Source organism: Monodelphis domestica, chromosome 4 (genome assembly GCF_027887165.1).
Source record: "Monodelphis domestica isolate mMonDom1 chromosome 4, mMonDom1.pri, whole genome shotgun sequence".
Lineage (NCBI taxonomy): Eukaryota > Metazoa > Chordata > Mammalia > Didelphimorphia > Didelphidae > Monodelphis > Monodelphis domestica.
Window position 1 is genome coordinate 278428381 of NC_077230.1, and position 12467 is coordinate 278440847.

A 12467-nucleotide genomic window follows, 5' to 3' on the forward strand; every position below is an offset into this window, starting at 1 on the left:
GATTACTAGAGAAAAGTGGCCTTACATGTGACTGTCAAATATAAATAGATTAAAGGGAAAGGTAGAACATAGAGGCCAAGTATTATAGAGGATATAGGGAGGGTGAAGAACTTGGAGTCAGGGCATTTTGTCTTCAAATCATCCCTTAGTCTCTTACTGTCGTCTAACTAAATAAATCACTTAATGTCTCCGGGCTTTATTTTCTTCATCTATAAAACAAGAGGATTGGACTCAATGATCTCTTGGATCTTTTTTTCATGTTCTAAGTCTATGGTATCATAGCAGCTTAAATAAAGAACTTTTAAAATCCTGTAGTCCACTACTTCATCTTACAGATAGAAAAACTGAGGCTTAGACAAACTAATTGGCTTGCCCAAAATTATACAAGTAGAAATTTGGGACTAGAATACTGAATTATATTCCCAGTTTTTTTTATTTTATAACACTGATGTTGCCAATAAAATCAACATCCATACCAGAGAATAACAACTGGAATTGAACTAATTGTTAATGTGTAGCAGCATACCCTGAAAAAAGAAGTTACATTCAAACTCTTCAGCCCCTCTCTCATTAGAGGAGTGAAAGGATGCTTTACTTTTTGTTATATTGTTATATTACTTTAAGGTTCCCAAAAATGCACCTAAAATATGAAAAGCTAAAAAAATGGGGTAGTGATTTCTGGGACCCACTGACCTCCAAATATACACACATACCTATATATATATATGCACATATATATATATATATTTATCTTTTTCCATTAATCTTTTCCTTCTCCCTAGTTTGCTTTACTATGTGGAAACCCCAACCTTTTTCCTAATGATCTCAGTATAAACCAGACCATTAAGGATTGAATAGCAAAGCATGTGGCCAAAGGAACTGACAGAATGAAGTGTGTTAGACTAAATATTAGTTTAGAAAGAAGTCCCAATGCAATTAATCCCCACACTCTTTATGTAAACAGTCTCTCTTTCTTCGACTTTGCCAGCACAGGTCTCTCAATACCACTTAGCAGTTCAGGGTCTCAATGGAAATGGCCTTTTGCTTTCTTATGGTTTAAATTTGGTTCCTTGGAACCTGGAAATTTCTCTGAGAAACCATAACCAGATAACTTCAGCTGGCTTCTGGATTCCTTAAATAGCCAAGCTAATTCATTTGATGCTTATGGTACTATTCTTCCCAGGAGCCATTTTCTAAATAAATCTAGCTAAGATGCTGAAGTAAGATTTAAAAAAATAAAAAGTAAATTGGATTTTTTTCACTCTTCCTCATCTCAGCTAGTCCTCCTCCCATCCCCCACAAGCAATTTTAAGTTGCTCATAGAACCAGTCCTTTCATTTTAGAATGGATCACAGAGATCATCAAATCTAATAGCTTCATTTTACCAATACGAAATCTTAAGATCAGAGATGTTGATTGATTTTCCTGAGAATACAGGCAAAGCTATTTAGAACATAGATCACTTGACTTCCAGTGTTCTTCTGTTTTCTCCTCTACCTTCTACCTTCTTTCCAAACATATCCAAATCCAGAGATTGCATCTAGAATATTCAAATACTTCCCAATTATCTAGTTGGAATTAGAAGACCTGGATCTTACTCATTGTTCTGTACTATACTAATTGCATTACTTTGGTCATAGATCATTACTTTTATGAGTTTGAGTTTTTTCACCTGTCAAAGAGGGATAATAAGAATTATAATCATACTTCACAGCATCCTAGATTTGGAGCTGGAAGAGAGCTTATAGATCATGTCCTCAAACCTTCTTGATTTATAGAGAACAAATAGAGAGGGGAAATGGGTTACTCAGGGTCATGGAAGTGAGAGCCATCATTTGAACCTAGATCTCCTCTAATAGCAATCATTTTCTTTTATTTCTTTTAATTTATTTTTCTTCCTTCCTTCTTTCCTCCCTCTGTTTGTGAGGCTTATAACTTCAGCATTATCCCTATTTTCTCACTCTTCTTCATACCATATATCTAACCAGTTGCTAATTCTTGTTATTTCTATCTCTACAACCTTGTTGCTTCAGACACACAGGAACTACCTTAGTTCAGGAGCTTATAACCTCTCACTTACATTATTGCAATAATTTCCTAATTGGTTCTTTTTCCTCATGGTTACTTCACTAAGATTCAGCTGAAACACTTGCTCACAGTCACATAGCTAATAAGTCAGTCAAATTAACTAGTACTTACCTGCTATGTGTGTGGCACTGTACTAAGAAAAGACACAATCCTTAGGTAACGATAGTCCTTATCCTAAAGAAGCTCAATATCTAGTAGGGGACACAACATGCAAGCAAACTATTTACAAATTGTGTGTGTGTGTGTGTGTGTGTGTGTGTGTGTGTGTGTGTGTGCGCGCGTATGTAGAATAAACTGGAAGTATTCTTAGAGGGAGAATACTGAGACTAAGGAGAACTGGAAAAGACCTCATGTCAAAAGTGGGACTTTGGCTGCTATTTTAGTGAAACAAGAGAAGCTAAGAAACTAAAGAGGGAGAGAGTTCCAGGCATGGGAGATAGCCAGTGAAAATATAGAATCAGAGGTAATGTCTTATGTAAGGTATAGCTTTGAGACCAATGTTTTTGCATCACAGGGTATACAAGGGCATAAAGATATGTAATTAGAAATCTTGTGCCTTTGAGCTACATTTCCCAGGAGCCCACTGACTTCCTGTCATTACATGCTGACATAGGGGATAAATATGGTGGTCTTCCATGGCTAACACTCTTTCCTTCCTGGATTGGGGTGGAGCGGAGCGAACTGTTGGAGCAGGTAGATTAGCCATGGGCATGTAGTTTTATTTTGTTACTTCTAGTGATAATTAATGAATCTTATAAAATATAATATTTGAAGTTACTATATATTAATTTTAATTTTTACAAGAATAAGAAGACAGGAAAAGTAACAAGGGAACAGGTTCTGAAAGGCTTTAAAAGACAAAAAGAGGATTCAATATTTTGTTCTGGAGTTCACTAGATTTTATTGAATAAGGAGGTATTTGTGTGTTGGGGTGTGTGTGTGTGTGTGTATGTTTGTGTGTGTGTGTGTGTGTGTGTGTGATGTGGGAAGGACTGAATGACATGGCCAACCTGTTTCTTAAAAAGATAAATTTGACAGTTGAATGGAAGATAGATTGGAGTGAAGAGAAGCTTGAAGCAACAAGATAGTCTAGACATGAGGTGATGAGAGCTTGAACAGAAGGGGCAAGGATGAGAGGGTGGGATATTCCAGTGTCAGAGGAAAGGAAGGACTACATAGGAGAGATTTTATGCAGGTGGAAATGACAGGACTGGGCAATGATAGGATTTCTGACAAGTGAGTAAAGAGCGGAGGATAATGCTTCAGTTACAAACCTGGGTAATAGGGAATATGGTGGTAGCCTCCAAAATAATAGGCAAATTAGAAAGAAGAAAAATGAATATTCAAATGTCTCTGCTATAAGCCCTAAATTCAAAGTTAATGTTTCTGGTGTGGTTTGGATAGAGCATCCTAGAATCTCACAAATAATCAAAATTATATTTGTTACCTTTTTTTGGCCAGTTATAATTTTCTTAAGTTATCATATTTTTATATCTGTTTTCTGTCCCTTGATCCTGATGATCCTGTGATAAATTTTTAGAAATAGGGACACCCCATTAAGGACTATTAACTGAGGGAGTCTTTTCTTTTACGTAAAAAATTGGCAGCAGTTACCTGAAGTGATTCTTTCAAGTGGCTCTGACATAAGTTGTATTTCAACACTTTAAAAGACATCATGAATATGGACACCTTCTGAACCAACAGTCCACAAGTCCTTCATCCTTTGGTGGACAATGTTATTGTTAATGTTATTGTGGTCAAGAAGAAAAATCATAACCTAGTGACCAACCTCCTGCTGAGGAACCTCTACAACCTTAGTCAAGTTCTCCCACCAAAGACCCACAAGCCATTACTGGGCCTGCACCTAAAGCCTTTTCAGATTTACAGGACCTTATAAGGCTTGTTCTCTAACCAAATAACAAGTGTTTATTAAGTGAATACTATGTGCCAAATACTGTGCAAAGCAATGGAGTACAAATAAAAGAACAAAGCAATCCCTGCCTTGCAGGAGCTTACAATTGAGTGGTAGAGTATATGAAAGATCAGTACAAAGTAAATGGAAGGTAGACTTTTAACTGAAGGTTTATCAAATGGAAGGACAAAAAAGATCCCCTTTTGGAATTAACATGAGCTGAATCTTAACAGATGCTAAGGATTCTAAGAGGAGATGGTTATGAGTATTTCAAGCCTGGTGAAAGGGCCAGGTTTCTACTTGGGCTTCAGTTTCTTTTTTTTCTTTCTTTCTTTCTTTCTTTTTTTCTTTATTTTTTTGTAAAATGAAGGGATTGGTCTAGTCCATCTCTAAGATTCCTTCCCACTCTAAATTGGTGATTCTGTGAACCTTCCACAGGATGAGGCATGAGAATTAGTCTCATTGGAAGATAATGAAGACATAGCTTTTTCATATGTAAATACATATTTACAAGAAGCAAGAAAAGGACTAGAGAAAAGTCATGCCCTATGTCATGGCTTCCACACTCTGTGCCCTTCTTTTATATTGAGGTTTCAGTTGGGGTAGCATGGCTAGAGCTCCTTTGGTTTGGAATCCTACCAGTTTCCCCATGTTCCTCAAGGGCAGCTTATGAAAGAGAGCATTCTAAGGAAAACCCAGGGGGCACTGCAGGAAGTGGTATGTGATACACAAAGTGATAAGTTTCTTTTTGAGTCAGTACTGCCACAAGGGGGTCCCCAGGAACCACTCCATTGCAGAGGAAATAAAAAGATGCAAAGACTGAGGTCATGACCAACTCTACCTTGATTAAAGGGCACTCAGAGCTTTTCCTGAATTTGTGGTTATCAAAGCCATGGATAGATTTCAACTAAGGGCCTGTGACCTCTTTAAATTCTATTCTCTTCTCAATCCTGCCCCTAAACACCTCCATTCCACCATTAAAAAACATGATTCCTGTCTTATCATTTGATTTTCCCACAGATTGTCTGTTATTTTAGTTTCCAGAAATTCATCCTTAATATTTTTTCCACAGATTAAGAGTTTTCCTCTTACTACTATGATTAGGGCTTTCAATGAATGGGAAGTTGTTAACTATTTCAGAAAATTTTGGTTTCCCCTTTCCTTATTTGGACACACAGTTTGGTGGCTGTTTCTTCCTGTTGCTTAGAAGAGTTTATGTGCTCAGCATGTGTCACTGCAACTTAAAATAACCCTTGAACTAATGGCCCTCCCAGATGCCTTTCCCCCGTGGCCCACAGTTTCCCTCAACTTCCAGTTATGGGCCTTGTAAAAGGTTCCCTCCCTGGGTAACTTAGTAACCATGGACTGATCAGGTCATGAACAGCCTTCTTTTCCTCCATCTTTTCTTACTCCCTCTAAGTGACCCTTTTCAACAAAGGTCAGCACTGGATTTGTAACTAAATCCAAAGACAACAAGCGGCAAAAGGCTACAAGAGCATCAAATGTTTCTGAGTCATTTTGGATTATCCTTGTCCTAATGTTACAATTGGCTTGAAGACATGGAATGATGGAAGCAACACTAGACTTGGAGCCAGGAGACATGAGCCTTAGATGTGACCATTATCAACTAGTCATGTGCATTTGGACAGATTATTTAATTAGAGGCATCATGTTCTACAGAATGCTGTATTTGGTAACAGAGAACCTGATCTCCATCTCAGGTGGGCTACTATGTCTTGGGCAAGTCATCTAACCTCTCTGGACATTAGATTCCTCTTTTACAAAATGAGAAGGTTAGACTAGATGAGCTTCTAACTCCATACCTCTGATCCAGTGGATTACACTGGACCTCAGTTTCCTCATTTTTATAACACATGGTTTCAATTAAAAGATCTAAGGATTTTTAGTTTGGAAAAAGGAGACTTAGTGAGGCTAGGTACATTGTTGTTTTATTGTTATTGTTGTTGTGGGGAGGGGATGATTATTGATTCCATTCTTAAAACATTTGATAGGTTTTCATGTGAAAGAAAACTCAGTCTTGACCTAATTGTCCTGGAAAGCAAAACTAGAACCAAGTGATAGAAAACTATAGAAGGCATGTTTGGGATTAATTGTTTATTAGTTTTTAATGAACTTAACAATCATCAATTAATACAGACATTCCAATATACAAAAAAGTGTGGAAAAGATTTTACACAAAACTAAATTTTAACATAATTTTAAAGTACATATTCAACTTTACATAATAGGAAACAATTTGGATTTGTATAGGGGGCCCTTTCTCAAATGAGTTAATATTTATAAAGCACTTAGCACAGTACCTGGTACGTAACAGGCACTTAAAATGCTTTTTTTTTCTTCCTTGTTTTCTTTCTTCCTTTCTTCTTTCTATCCTTCCTTTTCCTTTTCCCTTTCCATTCTTTCTTTTTATGCTTGTCTTTATTTCCTCTCAACATTCTTTTTCTTTCCTTTCTTTCTAAACATATTTTTGGTTTCTTTTGTGTATTATTGCTATTATTTTTTTGAAATTTTTACATCTCTATTATTTTCCATTAACATCATTCCTCACCCTAACTATCCACAAATTGAGGTCTTTTTTTATAATAAATATATATTCAAGCAAAACCAACCAACACTTTGGGTCTTTCTGAAAATGTTTATTTCCATTCTATCACCTTCCTGAATTTGGTTCCATTTGAGCAAAGGCTTTGTAACATGGCCTCATCTATGAAGTGGTCAAGTTAGATTAGATGATCTTTATGGTCCCATTTACTTTTAAATGGTGTAATCCTTGGAAATAGGGTTGCTTCTGAAATAAAATGAGATGCTTTGAGAATTAGTGAGTTCATTATTATTAACCTAAGTGACCACTTCTTAGGGATGGGTTGTATTATTTGAATTCTGAAATATCATTTTCTGCTCTAGAATCCTGATTTAATAATTAGTTGATCTCTAAAGAGCTTCCATCCCTAATATTCTATGAATTTAAACTTTTTTACACTGAGTGGGTCATCCTCTGGCTGACTGATATCACAGGGAAACTTTAACTAGATGGACATTGTCCTGAAACTCATTATGCTCTTACTATTTTGGATAACGACCTTACACACCAGACTGACTCAAACCAAACTTCTATAAGGGCATTTTCATTCAGCAAAGTGGTACAGTCAAGTTTTCCAAATTAACTGAAAGATTTTAGGTGGTTCAAGCCAAAAGCACTCCAGGTATTGACTCATATAATATTAATGTCAGAAGGGCCCTTTGAAATCATATAATTCAGTCATATAATTCAATGCCCTTATTGCTCACATGAGGAAATAAAGACCCGCCCCACCACACTTGATGATGCCATAAATTTGACCAAAGGTATTTCATTCTTTTGACTGAAGGCTTTGATCCTTATGAATGAAAATATTCTCTTAGTGGACTGGGTCATACTGGAAGCTCACATCAGTCATTAACACTTTAGTTTGAATTCAATTGCCCAGTGCTAGCAAAGTCATAAACTTAGCAATAAAAGGTGCCAGGGAAGTTTTAAAATATTATTATATTCCCTGCTCAAATGCAGGATAAAAAAAATCAGGAGAATGGATACTGGTTTCATATGTACTGACTGTTTATTTAGTAGCAAGGAGCAGTACCTATTTGTCAAAATTGAGTTGCACAAGATGGTTGCCTAGAAAATACTATCACTTGAAGAAAGCACCAAATGAGAGGAACATGACCCAACCTAAAAGTTAACCAGGAGACTAAAACAGAATAAAAAAACTCTAGATTTCTAAAGCAATGGTCAAAGACAACATGACCAGCTCCAGGCATTCAGGGAATAAAGAGCTATTTCTCTCATATTCATGTAGCTCCTATCTATGTCCCCTCATAATTTCCAAAGACCTTGGAAGTCAGAGGTATAGGCATTATTATTCCCATTTTACAGATAGGAAAGATGAGGCCAGAGAGGTTAAATTGAATTGTCCATAAGCAGTAAATATTAAACCAGATCTGAAACTATGTTTTCTGACTCCAAGACCACTTTCATGTTCTTTTGTACCCAATATCCACCCTTCTCCACAACTGATATGTAAAAACTGCAAAGGTCCAAGAACCAAAACTTGCTTTAGAACTCAAAATTCCACTTCAGGACTCAAGATTCAAATAGACTCATTTGGAGGTGGCATTTGAGCTACTTCTATCCTGCCCTGTCCTCGACCTCTTGCAACCTCTCTAATGCCATCATTTGAAACAGGACCGAGTCTGTTTTTTGTTTTTGTTTTTGTTTTTGTTTTATCAGCATGTTTGGAGTCCCAGCATTTAGTAGTTAAATGTTTGTTGAATTTAATTTATGTCTGGGAAAGAGACCTTTAAAGTAGGTTCTTGGAATTGTTAAATATTTCATCCCAAGGATTCATCCCTCCAAATTTGAAGGGTTTCACAGAGGCCCAAAGACTGCCTTGGGAACTATTTATTTCTTTGGCATTGGATACTTTCATACAAACCCCTCTGAGGCTGAATGGAATGGCTCATCCCAAGCAGGAGAATGGGTGTCAACAACATATCCAACATTACTGGGTATGACTACAGTCAGGAAGACCCCAGTTAACAGAAGCTGAAGAGAAGAAGAGCAACAGTGATGGGGTTTGAAATCAACACAGCCAAAGGGCCTGAGATAGTTTGGGAGGCCACCATGCTTTTACATTAAACTATATCTTTTTACTATAAATTTAAATATGAGAATTTCTGAGTACATTCAGCTTCTGAAGGGAAACAAGATTGAAGAGCTCCCTAGTCTTAAGTTGGTAGTTTGGGGAATAAGATTCTATCACTGACTTAGATAGTCATTGACTAAAGCTAATCACAGTTCCCTTCTGTGTCATAATCTTCTCACCTTTGAAATAACTTTACCCAAAATTCAAATGAGCAAAAACTCCACAAGTACTGTAATAGATAGTAATTCCTGAGGGTGTCTATTGATTGATACTGGATAACTAATGGATCAAGTTTGCCTACCCTCCTCCCAGTCTCCCTCCCTCTTCAAAAGCCTTCAACTTCCCCTCTCCCTTTCCCTTCAACCTTCTTTCTAAGTCACTCAGGGTGAACTATGATGCTTTAGAGAAAATACTCTTTTCTCTTTTTTAACTCAAGTAAGGGTTTATTTGGGGGAGACAGGAAAGGATGGAGGATACGGTAAGAGGGATGGGTTTTTCCTATTCTCTACAAGGAGCCTTGGTTTGGAGGATATTGGGGAAATGGCAGTTCTGTCACAACTGTGACACAGAGTCAGTCAAAGAGATAAGGACAACTATTTGCCTTCTTTCTTCTTCTGTCAATCATCCAGGTAAGTATCAGATATACAAATTAGTTCTTCTCCACCATCAGCCACCAACCAAAGCCAAAAGCTTCTTCTCCCCCACTCTGTTAGAAGTCAAAGGCTTAGTCCATCCAGTCTTTTAGCCCAGTTCAGAATGGCCTGGCTCCAACTGTCTTTCCCAGTAACATTCCAAATGGGCTAAAAGACTAGCTTAGTAGAGAGCAGTTAGGTGGCTCAGTGGATTGAGTGCCAAGTCTGAAATCAGGAAGCGAGCAAATCTGGCCTCAGACACTGACTAGCTGTTTGACTCTGGGCAAATACTTAACACTGTTTGCCTCAGTTTCCTCATCCATACAATGAGCTGGAGAAGGAAATAGCAACCCATTTTGGTATTTTTGCCAAGAAAACTCCAAATAGGGTCACAACTAAAAAAATGACTGAATGACAAGCTCTAATAGCATTACATAAATTCATGCCCCAGAAACACAATATTACTGATGGTTTCAGATTTAAGAAGTTGCATCATTAAGTGACAACTACAGATTGTGACAATATCATTTCAATGTTACTAATAATGAAAGCAGCAATTATTTTTTAGGTATCCTAAGGTCTGATTTAAAAGCATTTTTTACAACAATCTCATGAAGTAAATGTTAGGAATTATTGTCTTCTTAAAGAAGAATAATTGGAGGCACATTGAGGTTAAAGTCACCTTCCTAAGCTCATGTAGCTAGTCAGTACTAGAACTCTGGACTGGGAATTAGGAGATTTTATCTGCCAATTCTACTAGAACAATCTGAGTGACTTCAGACAACAGTATAGTGACAAGAGTGCTGAATATGAAGTCAAAGGACCTGGGTTCAAATATCAGCACTTCTGTGAGTTTATGAAAGCTTGAAGAGCATCCATAAGGTACAAGGGTCAATAAATTAGGTATTACTGGCTCTGGGGGGTAGTTAGATGGTAGAACAGATAGAACTCTGAACTTGAAATCAGGAACAGTGATCTTCATGAGTTCAAAGCCTGATAATAGGTAACTCTGCATCTCTAGGCAAGTCATTAAACCCTGTTTGTCTCAGTTTTCTTATCTGTAAAATGAGCTGGAAAAGATATGGCAAATCACTCCAATATCTTAGCGAAGAAAATCCCAAATGTCAGATATGACTCAAGAGAAAATATATGCTCTAGTACTACAGTTAATATTTCTGAAGCTCAGTTTCCTCATCTATAAAATAAAGATGTTGCTCTAAGTCAATAGTTCTCAAAGTCCAGGGTTCCCAAATGTGTTTTAAAAATTTGTACCCCAGGGACTTTATTTCTGAGCATTCTTTACTCTTCCCAGGGTTCCCTTTTCTTGTGTCCCTGTGTTGCATCTGTGCATGGGTTTCTATATAAATTAGCTGAAACACAGCTGCAGAGCTTTGGGGCTTGGGTTTGAGCATGGCAGGCTGGCTTGAGCTCTGGCTTCTTTTTTTTTTGTCCTCTTCTCACTCATCTGAAGGAATCTCTTTCTCTCTTGCTTTGTTTCATTAAACCCTATAAACTTAACAATATTTGGAGTATTTATTTTTATCCTTACATAGTTGATTGGGAGACTAGTTGCCCCAATGTATCCTGTAAACATAACCAAACTTATAACGTCAACTAAAGATACATATAATATATCAGTTTCCAAGGGGAAATTACAACAATCTGGAGACAAAAGGAAACAAAAGAGAAAAAGAAACAAAGCCAATATTAGGTGCTTTGTCACACACACACACACACACACACACACACACAAAACAATTAGGGGGAAGTCCCCAGAGTACAAATTTTTAAAACACACACCTAGAAGTCTCTAAGACCCACTGAATAGGTCTACAATGCCTAAGCTATTTTTTTTTGCAATAATTCTAAGCTACTTTTATTCTAATATGGCAGATATTGAAAGATGTAACTGACATCAATAAAATCTCTTTGAAGTCCTCAAAATTTTTTATCATAAAAACCCCAAAATTTCAAATCTCTGACCTACATGGTTTATGTAGTCGTTTTCAACTCCAAATCTCTGATCCTAAGTCTTCTGGCTTTCTGTCTCCTCTACTATAAAACAAAACATTTGAATGAAATAATTTCTTTGTAAAGCTTTTTATTGATACTTCATTTTTATATCACCCCTCATTTCTAAATTCCATTCCCCAAAGATCCATCCCTTTCTTTAATTATATTTTATTTGATCATTTCCATGCATTATTCATTAAAGACAAAGATCATTTTCTTTTCCTCCTCCCCACCCACCATAGCCAATGCGTAAATCCACTGGGCATTACATGTTTTCTTGATTTGAACCCATTGCTATGTTGATAATATTTGCATTAGAGTGTTCATTTAGAGTCTCTCCTCTGTCATGTCCCCTCAACCGCTGTATTCAGGCAGTTGCTTTTCCTCGGTGTTTCCACTCCCATAGTTTATCCTTTGCTTATGAATAGTGTTTTTTCTCCATGATCCCTGCAGATTGTTCAGGGACATTACACCGCCACTAATGGAGAAGTCCATTACATTCAATTGTACCACAGTGTATCAGTCTCTGTGTACAATGTTCTCCTGGTTCTGCTCCTCTCGCTCTGCATCACTTCCTGGAGGTTGTTCCAGTCTCCATGGAACTTCTCCACTTTATTATTCCTTTGAGCACAATAGTATTCCATCACCAACATATACCACAGTTTGTTCAGCCATTCCCCAATTGATGGGCATCCCCTCGTTTTCCAGTTTTGGGCCACCACAAAGAGCGCAGCTATGAATATTTTTGTACAAGTCTTTGTGTCCATTATCTCTTTGGGGTACAGACCCAGCAGTGCTATGGCTGGATCAAAGGGTAGACATTCTTTTGTCGAAGATCCATCCCTTTTAACATCAACTGTGGATCTACTTTTTTCCTCTATTGAATCTGCAGACACTTAAGGATTAGGCATAGACTAGGCCTTAGAGAAGCTTACAGACTAATCCTGTCAGTTAACTATTTCAATTTTCCTCTGACTCATGGTCATAGAGAATCCTCACTACATGAAAAAATAAAAATGACTATCTGAGGCCTACCTCTCAGACCTGAAACATACACATAGATGCCCTGGCTCATGTCTCCAGGGTCACTGAGTCCAACTCCCACTCTTTTGCCCTTGG

At 37.3% G+C, this 12467-nt stretch overlaps 1 protein-coding gene across 1 annotated transcript in view; it reads right to left on the reverse strand.

Moving 5' to 3' along the window:
* The window catches only part of LOC130458978 (uncharacterized), a 137039-nt gene that overhangs the window by 8844 nt on the left and 115728 nt on the right, over positions 1 to 12467 (reverse strand). The window contains 1 exon segment of the mRNA XM_056826126.1: positions 1599 to 1672. Coding sequence (XP_056682104.1) covers positions 1599 to 1672 — 74 coding nt within the window.